Source organism: Cricetulus griseus, chromosome 2 (assembly GCF_003668045.3).
Source record: "Cricetulus griseus strain 17A/GY chromosome 2, alternate assembly CriGri-PICRH-1.0, whole genome shotgun sequence".
Lineage (NCBI taxonomy): Eukaryota > Metazoa > Chordata > Mammalia > Rodentia > Cricetidae > Cricetulus > Cricetulus griseus.
In genome coordinates this window covers 177587510-177601255 of record NC_048595.1, presented here as the reverse complement: position 1 = coordinate 177601255, position 13746 = coordinate 177587510, and the positions used below count along the sequence as shown (strand labels likewise).

General features: G+C 48.3%; 1 protein-coding gene across 2 annotated transcripts in view; it reads right to left on the bottom strand.

The window, feature by feature from the left end:
- Arhgef37 (Rho guanine nucleotide exchange factor 37) overlaps positions 1 to 13746 on the bottom strand; it is a 32041-nt gene that overhangs the window by 3765 nt on the left and 14530 nt on the right. For both annotated transcript variants that reach the window (XM_027402793.2, XM_027402791.2), the window contains 8 exons: positions 13167 to 13366; positions 11257 to 11387; positions 10474 to 10578; positions 9764 to 9874; positions 8332 to 8661; positions 6205 to 6333; positions 2985 to 3180; positions 1324 to 1484 (listed from right to left, as the gene is read on the bottom strand). In XM_027402793.2, the coding sequence (XP_027258594.1) occupies positions 1324 to 1484; positions 2985 to 3180; positions 6205 to 6333; positions 8332 to 8661; positions 9764 to 9874; positions 10474 to 10578; positions 11257 to 11387; positions 13167 to 13366 (1363 nt within the window). The remainder of the gene's footprint in view (positions 1 to 1323; positions 1485 to 2984; positions 3181 to 6204; positions 6334 to 8331; positions 8662 to 9763; positions 9875 to 10473; positions 10579 to 11256; positions 11388 to 13166; positions 13367 to 13746) is intronic.

Sequence of the window (13746 nt, the reverse complement as noted above, 5' to 3'; positions counted from 1 at the left end):
GGTCTCATGGCATCTGGAGGTGCTAAATTATATAGACAGTGGAAGGTTAACTGAAAGGAGGATTCCGTCTCTACAGCTTTGGGGAAGTCATCATTTATGGTGGGGTGAGACTTACCAGCTACTTTGGGGTCACCCACACTTCTAAGAGTAACATCTCACCCATCTCCTATAAGTAAGCCCAATAAAGTCACAGGTCCCCACTTTGGTTTGCTGTTGGTGCCCCACGAGGAGGTAGTAGACATTTGCTTCCATCTTTCCAGGGAAAGAGTTCTAAAAACATGGCTATATCATAGCTGGTTTACCTTATGATGGATACTAGGGGTTTGTTGTTGTTGTTTCCGAGACAGGGTTTCTCTGTGTAGCTTTGGAGCCTGTCCTGGGACTCACTCTGCAGACCAGACTAGCCTCGAGCTCTGCCTGCCTCTGCCTCCCAAGCACTGGGACTACAGGTATGCACTACCATTGCCAGGTGATACTTGGGTTCTTAGAAGGAATGCTTCCATGAACAAGCGTGACTATGCTCCTCCTGCTTTTGTATGGAAGACTGACACCTTGTTCAAGGATCACATGGTCCTGGTAGCCCACCCCTGCAGACTTTGCCACAAGTACCTTGCTACATCCTGCCCTCTCTCTTCTCCCAGGCTCTGGTTTCATTGATTCTTCGCCTATCTCTGGGCCTCTCTGCATGTGTTATATGCTTTCTGAGAACTCATGTCCCAGGTACCCCACTTAACCCAGTTAACTTCTATGTACCCTTCCTATGTGAGGCAAACACATTCTCCTTAGGAAGGCCTCTCTTTTCCTGGAACTTGGGACTCTGCCACAGCAGGGAACTTTTGTTTTGTTTTGTTTTGTTTTGTTTTTCGAGACAGGGTTTCTCTGTGGCTTTGGAGGCTGTCCTGGAACACTCTCTTATAGACCATGCTGGTCTCAAACTCACAAAGATCTGCCTGCCTCTGCTGGGGTTAAAGGTGTGCACCACACGCCCAGCCACAGCAGGGAACCTTGCATTTACTCACACTCTTGCTGATAATCTAATCACTGTTCCCCCCAGGTTGTAAACTTGAATAGGACCATGACTTCTGTCCATCATTGCCACTCTCATTTAGTACCACCCCTGGCAAATGCTGAGTGAATGGAGGACTCCTGTTTGCTCTGCTGGTGGGGGTGGCACTGACAGATTAACTCCCTTGTGTTCACATGGGAAGTCTCTCTCTCTGGGTTCTATCCCTGGCCAAGATAAGAACTTATCACTGGTCACAGCCTGACTTCTCAAGGAGCAGGCCCTGGGGAAGCAAGCCCTCAGCCCTCTCCCAGACTCACCTGGGTCATGGTTGGGACAGTGGGGACAGAGGGTTGGGTGGGCTCTGGAGTTGAAAGCCAGCAGTCTTCATGTATCCCCGTCTGGCCTCTGAGCTCCTTCTCACTGGGAACAATATGGTGGTATAGCTGAAGTTTTCCAGCTGGCACGTACCCCCGGTGTCCTAGGAAACAGGCAGAAAGTTCAATCACTGGCTGCCACTCAGTTTCCTTTCCTTTCAGTGGTGGGGAAAGCCAGCAAATGTAAGTGCCTAAGTGTCTGGCTTCCCAGCATTAAAGGGATGGCACAAGGTCATCCGGGAACCCTGAGAGTTCCCTCCCACCTCCCCACTCTGTATTCACTGCTCCTAGCTGCTGCTTACTCACCCCCAGTGACAGAGGCTCTCCAGTGGGACAGCCCACAGGATGAAGTTCATCCCTGAGCTGGTATGACAACAGTTTCTAATGGGTGGCATTACTGCTCATGGTCCTTTAGTGGCCACATGGAGCAAGGCTGCTTCCCCAGCTCTCCTCAGAACCAGGCCTGCCTTCTACTGGTGTCCTTCCTGGGTCCTTCTCACCAGCACCTATCCTCGCACTGCCCAGCTGCTGTCACCATGAGTATCCATCACTTCCTGCTTCCCAGGTGGTTACAGTCTTCATACCAGTCTGAGATCTGTCTGGGTCACTGTCACTGTCTCTGTCTCATGCTGATGAAGCTGAGCTCAGAGAAGCTCTATGCTCCCTGTGACCACCCAATTAGGAAAGCCCTGGAACTTTCCTCTAAAACTCCTTAGATGTGTTTTTCGATTGTACCACTTTCTATCTTATTTATTTCTTAAAATTATTATTATTATTTTAGAAGAGTTCTCACTGTATAGTTCCTAAATCTCTCTACAGAGCTAGGATGGCCTTGAACTTGGGGTCGTTCTCCTGCTTCTGAGTCCCAAATGCTGGGATTATAGGTATACACCACCATACAATGCTCTACACAATTTTTAAAACTGACTTGCTTTTTAAAGCTTGGCCTTATGCCATGCAACAATATCAACACAATCATGAGTTTATGGACCAGCTGCATTTTATAATACACATAAAAGTATGTAAATAACTATTATATCACTGTGAGGCAGTGAAACAACTGTCTATAGGTCTCCCACAATAATCCTATGCAACCCTCATATTTAGAATATGCTGCTGGGCTATTTTGCTATCCTGGGCTCACAGTACAGCTTCCCTTCATCCCAGTTACACATGACCCCCAGACCTTAGTGGCACATCCCAAGACCATGACCAGTAGAAGTCTTACTGTCCCAGGCCTAAATCAGATTCTGAGAGTGTGGCTGGAAACCAAGCATCCCTTCTCAGCACACATCTGTATTTTTCAAGGTACTCTTCTAGCTCCTTCCACACATCTTATCACCCAATAGCTTGTAAGTTCTCTAAGGCTTGTCTTCCTTGCACAGCACCCAGGAACTGGATGGGAAAGGCTACCCTGACTCTTATTGGCATTTCATGCACCACCGAATCACTGTAAGCTGATTGAGCTACTGTATCTGTCACGGGGCTCATCCCTCCTGAATTTGCACAGCCAGATTGGCACACAAGAGTATCCGTGCTTCCCTACCAGCTTCTGGCAACTGGCTTTCCCAAAGGAGATGAAGGAGTCACAGAGGCTGACATACCCCCTGTGTCCACCAACCAGCGACTGTTGTTGCCTTTGGTATCCTTGTTTTGTAGGAGGGCCACGATTTGGCCTCGTGGCAGTGTCAGGTCCAGAGTCCCAGCCCCACTGATGTTGCTTGTCACCTGGTATAGCTTCCCGGGGCCATATCTGGTCAGGAGAGCCTGAAGCTGGTACTCAGAGCCTGGGAGGAGTGGCTGAGAGAGTAGACACAGACACCGGAGCTTGAGTTAAGTGTCAAGGTTTGTGTCAACATGAGCTGAGACCTAAGAATCTTGTCCAGCCCTACCTCTGTCACTGAAAGTTCTATCTGATGGGGATAACCGTGCCCTCTACTACATGGCTGGCTCTCAGCTTCCAATGGAATTTTAGAAGACACCTCTAATTAATTCAAGTGTGGATGTCTGTCAGTTATAGAACTGGTAGGACTGGGCCCTAAATTCTGTTTATAACCTATGCTTAGTCATTCCACAGGAAATGTCTTATCCAGGTTTTTGAACAATACCAGGTTGTGGGCTTCATGATGTACCAGGCCTAAGCCATATGCCATCTTCAGAGGCCAATACAGGAAATACAGGATGGATGAAGGACAGCTAGCTATGACTCAGGGAGTTTCCACTCTACAAGTATTCGGCACCTTCTGTATTCAAGGCACCAGATTTTTTGTTGTTGTTGTTGTTGTTGTTTTGTTTTTCAAGACAGGGTTTCTCTGTGTAGCTTTGGATCCCATCCTGGAACTCACTCTGTAGACCAGGCTAGCCTTGAACTCACAGAAATATACCTACCTCTGCCTCCCAAGTACTGGGATTAATGGTATGTGCCGCCACCACCGCCCTGACAGAATATTTTGTACAGTAAGAACACTATGCCCTGGCACAGCAAAAACTTACAGCAGAGTTTTGCTCAGACAGAAATTACCATCTAGCTGGGAGAAGAGATTTGGGAGTGAGGATCTAAGCTTATTCCCAAACTGCCTGCCTGGCATTTCTTTTGTTTTTCCATTCACTATTCTCAACAAATGTGTTATCAAGAAGGGCTTCCAGTATGATTATCTCCTTTTGTGAAACCAAAGAGAACCCAATGTGTAAACTAAATTACCATATTCTTCACTTATTCTGTATGTATGCATGTATGTACTCACTGTACTGCACATGGTTATTTTGGAGTAGGGAGGTGTTAGGTATAGGGCAGGTAGACATCCATGTCCATCGGGGACATCTGGGCAAAGACCCTTGCCATAGTGTTGATGCAGAGTCAGCATTAAGAACCAGGAAGTAGGGCTGGAGAGATGGCTCAGAGGTTAAAAGCACCGACTGCTCTTCCAGAGGTCCTGAGTTCAATTCCCAGCAACCACATGGTGGCTCACAACCACTGTTATGAGATCTGGTGCCCTCTTCTGGTGTGCAGATACACATGGAAGCAGAATGTTGTATACATAATATAAATAAAATCTTAAAAAAAAACAGGAAGTAAAAACAAAACAAAACCAAACACAAACAAAACAAAAACAGGATGCACACCTGTGATCTCAGCACTTGGGAGGCAGAGGCAGGTGGATCTCTGACTTCAGGGCCAGCCTTGGCTATGCAGTGAGATCTGTCTCAAAAGCCAGCCTCTCCCCCCCACAAAAAAAAAAAAACTGCCACTAAAAATCATAAAACCAGGATGTAAGACTTTGTGCCTTCTTTATCAAACCCATCCAGTCTCAACTTGGATAGTGTTAGAATACTATTTTCAGGTGTGTGACTTTTGTTTATGCTGCATTTGTTTAACTATGTGAAGCTGTGATTCTTTGCCTGTCTAAAACACCTGATGATCTAATAAAGAACTGAATGGCCAATAGCAAGGCAGGAGCAGGCACAGGGGTGGGGCTGGCAGACAGAGAGAATAAATGGGAGAATCGTGGAGAGAGGAGACATCAGGGGTCAGCCACCCAGTCATCCGGCTACACAGCAGTCCACAGAGTAAGAGGGAGAATTACAGAAGTAAGAGAACAAGAAAAGCACAGAGAGGAAAGGTAGATGGGATAATTTAAGATAAGAAAAGCTGGCTAGAAACAGGCCAAGCTAAGGCCAGGCACTCATAACTAAGAATAAGCCTCCATGTGTGATTTACTTGAGAGCTGGGTCGTGCCCCACCTCCCAAAGAGCCAAAGAGTATAAAACAACCAGCATCAACCAGTTCAGAATAGAGCAGCACCTGAGAGTCCCCAGAGAAGGTACACAAAGATGACCAGGACAGCCCCTGTCCAGGGCCACCCTACTTCCATTTGCTTTTATGACTGCAGCCAGAACAGGGAAGAATCAGAGGTCTGTGGGGCAGGGAGGGAGGATAGGAGAGGGATGTCCCTTCCTACAAAATGCAACCCAGGAGATCACGTGTTTCTGTTTTTGCTTCGTTTTCATGTGACTTGTAACTGTTTTCTACAGGAAGGATAGATTGCTGTTTCAACAAGGAAGATTTTAAGGACAAAGAGAAAGGAGGTTCCCAGTGTGCATTTTCTGTCCCCTCCCTTTCCCATAGTTGCAGGGTCCATGGCCTCCTTGTGAGAACTCTGCTGGCATCACTGAGGCATGAGGGTGGGACAGAGGGGCCCAGGAGGCAGCCTCTCCCAAGCGGCTGCCCTCTGCCCTCTGACAGGCCTGGAGACCACCTCTACCTGCCCCACTCTCCTAGGCCCTTCATTTGCTTCTCTGCCTCCCTGGAGCCTCTGGTTCCATCTGGGAAGTCATGGTGCTGGCTTGGGATTTCACATTTCATATGACTAAATGCACTTTCAGTTTTCTCAAATCCAGATGTTGACAGATTCCTGGAGCTACCCTCTCTTTTCACAGCTGCCTCGGACTAAGCCCTAGCTATGTAGCAAGTTCAAGGCCAGCTTGAGGTATCTATCTAAAAACAAATCTATCTTTAAAAAATCAACAGAAAGTAAAATAAAATACAATAGCACAGGCTGCCTAGGTATGCTGTTCAAGAGGATTGGGAGATAGCCTCTGTGTGTGTGTGTGTGTGTGTGTGTGTGTGTGTGTTGGGATATGGGCTTTTTTCATCTTTTTCACAGAAAGAGGCAAGAAGAAATGAGTAATGGGGGAAAGAAATAAGAGAAAGGAGGGAATGAAGCTTCACCAGCTGCAGGGGAACAGCTGATGTTAGGGGAGGAGAGACACCTGAGTGGTGGGGGGTGGCGGGTAGCTGGCATTAGCGGCAGGAGAGACATTTACCTGAGTGGTGGGGGGTGGCAGCACCTTCTCAAAGTTCTCTTGAAAGGAACGGAGCTGGCCGCTGTTCTGGACTAGTGTGTCCTCCAGCAGCTTCTGGAAGTCAGGCTCAAGGACATGCTGATGAGGCAGCTGGGTGAGAAGATGCTGTCAGCAGAGCCTCTGCAGGGGAAGGGGCCAAGGGGTGCCTGGACACCCACCCTCTAGTCCCAGACATCTGCCTGCTGCTTTTCTCTGCTTTCTGTCCATCTTTCTGTTGAGAAAGCATCTCTCCATGGGGATGGAGCACCTCTACCATCATGACACGCTAGTCTCGTGGCTGGATGGTAGACCTGGCATCCCTTCTCCTAAGCTACTGCGATTAGATCAAGGGAGAGCCATGGACTTAGATCAGGCCCCTCCTGGGATCAGGCCCCCACCCCATTAAGGCTCTCCTACATTCTGATCAGACAGCTCAAGAGTGAGACCCCACAGCCAAGAGCATGTCCAGCCCTCCAGGTTATTGCCAGACTCCCTGCTTTTACTTGTGACACAGAGCCTTTCTCCTGGGCTGCAGAGAGAAGACTGTGTTTGCCACACTGGCCTTGGACCACAGGAGTGAGGCCAGGTGAATGACCCACTGGATACATTCAAGGGAGGATTGGCAACAATCCTAGGCAGACCCTGACTATACATAGCACAGACCAATCAGGAGACATCACACTTCTCCCCACTCCCCCAACCCCCACCACACACACATTTCCTATAGCTATAAACCTCCTCCCACTGGCATTCTTAGCCCTGCCCACCCACACTGCAGACTGGTAGAAAGGGGAGGAATTGGAGGACTGTAAAAGGATTATCCAATCAGATTCACTCTTCTTTTTGCACAGCTCTGGGCCTACTTCAACTCAAAAAGTATGCCTGAGGCAGGGCCCTGTACTAAATACTGAGGACCAGAGGAGGAGCCACTCACACCCCGCCCCACCCCACCTCTGACTGAGGGAGAGTGTGGCTGCCCACCACTCCAGCAGAAGGCAGACTCTGGTAAGCACCAAGCAGTAATGTATCCTATGTTCTGCTGGTGTAGCGAGGGAGAGCAAGGAAGCCATAGTTCCCACTCCCCCAGAGCAACAAGGATTCTGAGTGCTTCCTGAAAAGCCTGGCTCATCTGTCACTGTATAGCAGACTTTGAACTAGGCCTGGGGGTCAGCTGAGGAGGTATTTCCAAGCTGAAGAAGAGCTTGTAGAAGGAGACACGGTGACACTCAAGCAGTGTATTGGAGGGAGGGACATAGATTGGAAAGTTGGCTGCAGTGAGGAGGTAAGGAGGGAGATAGGAAGTGGAAATGAAGGAGAGTCCAGGGTGAGGAGTCAGATGACAGGGAAACACAGAAGGCAATGTTGGAATGAAGAACATGGAAATGGCTCCCAAGGCCTGACTCATGAGCCATTCAGCCCTGACATAGACATTACGGAGCAAGCTGTGGAACTGCCACCAATTCCCTCCTGTACCAACTCAGACTTCTAAATTCTCCAGCACATGTTTGCATGTGGTGGCTTGTGGAGAGCTCTTTGAGATCTACCCATGCCTTCAGCATGAGTTCCTTTTGAAAGACTCCAGCACTGTGTTCAGAGTTCTGTCACTGCACAGTCAGGGATCAAAACCTACTGTCGTTTGTGCATCTTTGCACAAGCCATTTCCCTCTCTGGGCCTTGGCTTTTTTGCTATGAAAGGACCACATACTGTATAGGATTGCTTGAGGACTGAATGAGGCACACAATATGTGCGCGACAGGAAATGGCTGCTAGCATTACTGGTAGGAATCCCAGCTGGACACCTCTACTCCTGACTAGATAGAAGAGACTCCTGTCTCTGTTACCGTCTCATCATATCCTCCAGGGACGGGTCTGCTGCTGTTTTCTCAGAAACACCTCCTCAGCTCCCTAGTTCCAGGATGACCTAGAGTCCAGCCTGGCCTCTATCTCTACCGAGGGAGGGAGAAAAGGCATGAGAGACATCTCAGGGTCCCTGCTGGGTCCTGGGTCTCAGCTGCCTATTTAGCCCATTCTACCTGTATTTCTGCCCTGACAGCAGCTAGGGTCTTGCTTGACTATGCTCTACAGCACCCTTAGTCCCAGTAGCCTTACCAGGGCCATGCTGCTCTCTGCCCTTCTCAGCACCTGATCAGCAAGCTCCTTCTGGAGGACCACAAATGTGCACAGGATCTGGCCCAGCCATTGCGTGACTAGTTGGTTAAACTGTGGGAGCTCAGCCACTAGCAAGGAGTTGAGTGCCTGGTACGTGTGCCGGGCTGCTTCCTCCTCATAGGTCACACTGCCCACATCCAACAGTTTTTCTTCCACTCGCTCGAAGTCCAAGAGTTTGTCCAGACGCTTCTTGATCAAGTTCTGAGGGCCAGCCAGGGCTCTGGCCAGGCTGCACAGTGGTCCCCATACCAGGCCTTCCAGTCGCTGCTTCTGCAAGGAAAGGGAAGCGTGGGAGCTGGGATATAAGGTGGCAAAGGGCAGGGGCTAGGCGGGGCAGTGAAGGCAGGGAGCTGGGGTTCCAGGCCCCCTCCATTGACAAACTGTAACTTGTAGCATATCCTAATCTCCAGCTGCCTAAACTATGAATTGCAATCCATGTAGGGTTGTGACTGAACACGGGTGTTGAAAAAGATTTGGTGAAAGTTTTCTGAACAAGCAATGACCCAAAATTACTTCTGGAATATGTATTTATGTGAAGTGATGGTCTCAGCATTGATGATTATTAAATTGAAACGTTCAACAACTGTGAAACCATTTGAAGATGTTCTATGTCTAGAGATCTTATATCTGTATCAAATATTAGGCCAACATGTAACCCCTTATGTAAAAATAAACAGCACATCATCTGATCATTAGTGCACAGATTTGCTCTTACCTTTAATAAATAGTCAAACTATATGTATAGCAAGAATTGTTGTAAAACAAATTTCCTTATGATTTATTATCAGTAAATTTGTATACCTCTTATATATACCTATAGATCCAGGTCACATAGAAGTTCCTCAGGTAATGAGGTCAATGTGGAAAAACTTCAGAAGTCCTGCTCTAATCTCACCTAGTCTTGTCTTATGGTTTGATAATAAGGATGGTATGTAATGTACACAGAGTGCAGCCCAGGGAAGGTTATCAATCCCTGGCACTTCTTAGTGTTGTTATTACATAAAGAGCTTGAAACAGATTTGCGTAGAATGCTACTTTATGACTCAGACCCCATCTGTGTAAATGACCCAGAAGATGGCGCTCTCTAGGCCTCAAGCTCACATTAGCAGAATGGGGCTATTAATAGTCTCACCCCAAAGCATGTGTTGAGGGGTAAATGAGGTCAAGAATGGAAAAGGTGGGCACGGCGCCTGGTACAGGGTGCAGCTTGCTGCACATCAGTTGGGCTATTTTTATCAGTCTGTGCAGGAATAGCACTCCCTCCCCTACTGGCTACAACAATTGTATAAGTGCCTGACTTCTAAATATTACTCTCATCAGCTCCACCTCCTGCCTATCAAAGTAGGGGGCAGGAGTTAGAAATCCCACTCACAAACTTCAGGAAGGCCTCGAGTTGAAGGTCCCTGGCTAGGCTGCAGTACTGTTCTGCAGGCCCCCCTGGGATGTCCAGAATCCATTCGTGTGGCCGGAAGCAAAGGAAAGCCTGGGGCCAAAAGAGATACGTGGTTAGGTCCCACCATGGCCATCTTACTTCTAACCCCCAATTCCCAAGCAGTTTTCCAGGCCCTCCACAGACAGCCTTATTACAAGCTAGCACTTACATCATTCTGTCCCTGGGAGATTAAAAGGGCATCTCTTCCCTCCTTTGACACCTGTGATCATCGCACCTATCTGTGTGCCCCCTGGGTGATTCTTTTGCCAGGTGTATGTCCTACAGATTCTATTCAAGTTTTTCTGTAAGCCAACGAACTACTCCTATTCAAATCAGTGCATTAAAAAAGAAAAGGCCGGGGTTGGAAAGATAGCTCTGTGGTTAAGAGCACCTGCTGTTCTTGCAATGGACCTGGGTTTAGTTCCCAGCATGGTGGCTCACAACCATCTGTAATTCTACTTCCAGGGGATCTTTAACCCTGACCCATGAGACCTCCAATGGGCTGAGAAGCTGCCTTTAGCCCCCAGTTTTGTGGCTATGGGTCATAGTGTGCTTGCCAGCCCTCCTGACTGACACCTCACCCCAGAGTCCCTGCAGTTGGTACTTCTGCATCTTGTGGGCCTGGCATTTGGATTCTGCATGCTTCTCACCTCCAGATTATCCATGTAAGCAGCCATGTTGCTCTTGAGCTCCGTCACACACAAAGACACCCACTGGAATCTCTCCTCTAGGTCATCAAATTCCTTGTCCTCAGTCTGTAAAGTCATCCATGTGAGGGTCAGAATATCCACACGGGGGCAGTATGCAACTGTATTCCATGCTTTGGGAAGTCACTGGGGACAACCTCTCCACAGAGAATGTGGAAAGGCAAGAGCTGGTCCGTCCAGCTCTGCAACTGGCATACTACAGTTAAAATGCAGCGTGAACTGCATGTGGTGGTGCATGCCTGTAAGCCCTAGGAGACTGAGGCAGGAGGATGGTGAGGTCAGCTGAATGAGGCCTTGTCTTAAAAGCAAACCGCAGTGTGATTGGGTAGTCTTTGCAATCAGTCTATGGAATTGGACACTGGGGTGTGAGTCCTGGCTCATTTGCTTCCTAGATGTGTGGCTGTGGGCAGACATTTCATCTCCTGGGGGCCTCTGCTTCTCTGTGGGAAATTGAAATAAGGATGCTTTTAGCCCTGCCGCTCAAATGCTATTGCTGTGGAAGAAGTACGCACACAGCCTAAGCAGCTACTAGGAACCGTTCAGACTGGCGCTCTGCCCAAGCTCATTGCCTAGCTCTCCTGGAAGGAAAGAGGCCCCCAACACTGGCTGTTGAGAATCAAATGGTGGGCCTCATCATGGTCCCTCACTCTCTGCTTCAGCTGCCTCGCTTCCTGAAGGTACCTCACCTTACTTCCATCCCTTCATCTTCCCCAACAGCACACTCACCCTGGGTACCAGCCCCGCCTCCTGCTTCAGCAGCTGGCTCAGTCTGGTGGTCTTCTTGGAAAGAGTATGTGTGTTGATGCGGGCCAACCGCTCCCGAAGGCTCAGCTGCTCCACCTTGGTATACTTTAAAGCTGCCATGACACCGAAGATAAGGGCATTGTGGGTGACTGAGGCTGACCCAGGAAGCAAACAACCCCACATTCTCCTGACTTGGCACTCTGCCCCACCAAGTTACATCTAGCAGATTGGTAAGTCCCACAAGGAAGCCCAGTACTTGGGTCCTCTTTGTCCCAGGTATGAGTCCTGGTTGAAGAGTGTTCTGCTTCCTGGACTTTAACAGGTAACCACTCCATGGCACCCTAGTTTCCTTTTCTGTAAATTGAGGACTCCTAGCTTGTAGGGTTGCTGGGAGGGTCACCTAAGATAGTAGGTGTAAAAGGACATTTTTCTAGTTCCCCTGCCAGTTTCATCAAGGCAAACCAAAACCATATTTCTGTCTCCCCACTCAGCACTTCTGCCCTCTCCACATGGATAAAGAGACAAGCATTCGAGAAAACCTGAAGACCCCAGGCCGAAGTCTGGAACTTAACTCTGTTTCTTACAGTCCAGTGACTACAAGCAAATTGTACACACTGTTTACCCAGCCCAGAAATGGGACTAACTGGGATGACCTCAGCCATTGCAAGGATCAAATAAGACATTGAAATAAAAAGGATAGCAGAATTAGCCTTTAAAAAATATATACTTGGTAGGGTGGTGGTGGTGCACACCTTTAATCCTAGCACTTGGGAGGCAAAGGCAGGCAGATCTCTCTGAGTTTGAGGCCAGTCTGGTCTACAGGGTGAGTTCCAGGACAGCCAGGGCTAAACCGAGAAACCCTGTCTTGAAAAAAACAAACAAACAAACAAACAAAAACAAACACTGAACTTTGTATATGTGCATGGAAGTATCACACTCTGCCCCACAGATATTTGTGAATTTGAGGTAATTGTTTTAAAAGGACACATGAGGGTTAGAGAGCTAGAGAGAAGAGCACTGGCTGTTCTTCAAAGGGCTTCAGTTTGGTTTCCAGCGCATGCACGGTGGCTCACAACCACCTGTACCTCTACTTCCAGAGGATCTGACACCTTCCTTGGGCAAGTATGTGAGCACAGACATACATGTAGGCAAAACACCCCCATACACCCACCATATAAAAATGAATACTTTTTAAAAAGTCAACATGAGCTAAATTTTCATTATCATGTTCTTAGTGGGCAACTGAGTTTCTTGACCCATGGTCACTGCTTCATTTTGCAAACCTTTCTACTGCAGCAACCTAAGAGATGAATTCATCCCACACTTTATACACACCATTTTACCTCCATCAGTGATGGGGATTAAACCCAGGGTCTTGCAGGGCGGTGGTTGCATACACCTTTGATCCCAGCACTTGGAAAGCAGAGGTAGGTGATCTCTGTGAGTTTGAGGCCAACTTGGTCTACAGCGCTAGTTCCGGGATAGCTAGGGCTGTTGCACAGAAAAACCCTGTCTTGGAAAACAAAAAAAACAAAAACAAAAACAAAAACAAAAAACCCCAGGGCCTTACACATATCAGACAAGAAGCACCCACACCAGGCCCACATCATTCTCATTCTAGATGAAGCGATCTCAGGATGAGTTTTGGAACTAAAAATGCTGCCCCAGCCGGGCGTTGGTGGCGCATGCCTTTAATCCCAGCACTCGGGAGGTAGAGGCAGGCGGATCTCTGTGAGTTCGAGACCAGCCTGGTCTACAAGAGCTAGTTCCAGGACAGCCTCCAAAGCCACAGAGAAACCCTGTCTTGAAAAAAGAAAGAAAGAAAGAAAGAAAGAAAGAAAGAAAGAAAGAAAGAAATGCTGCCCATATGCACCCCTAAACATAATCCTTACCCACTTCCTTGCGCATCTTGTACTCATTGATATTGCTGTTCACGTCCTGGAGGGCAGAGGTGGCTCTCTGAAGGACAGGGTGGGCAATGGCATCCATGGGTGTGTTCTCCAGGATTTTCTGCAGCAGCAGGGGGTACTTGGTAATCCTCTGCAGAGGGATTACAAGCAAGAAACTGAGACCTGAAGGTCCAGCTTGCGGCCTGAGGGAGAAGGTTGCTGTTAGGTAGGTAAAAACCATCTTTTAGGGTTCTAGGAGGCTTGGGGTGGTTGCCCAGCTCTGTCACTTAGCTCAGTGTGTGTTATCAGGTAGTCCACTGTCTCCCTGTGGTCCTTCCTGTAACTTACAGAGTCTAGATATTGGGCAGACAGAGCCATTTCTGGGCTTTGATTCCCAGTCTGTACAAAATCCAGTGCTCTATCAACTACATCCACCCTCTTAGGAGCAAACATGGCTGACCACACCCTCTTCCTTGGTGGGTGTAACTCAGCAGGACCCAGAGACCCTGTGTCCAGTGTCACCAGAGCATTCTGGAGACCCCTTTCATCTACATGCTTCCTTGGTGACTTCACGTGGTCTTAT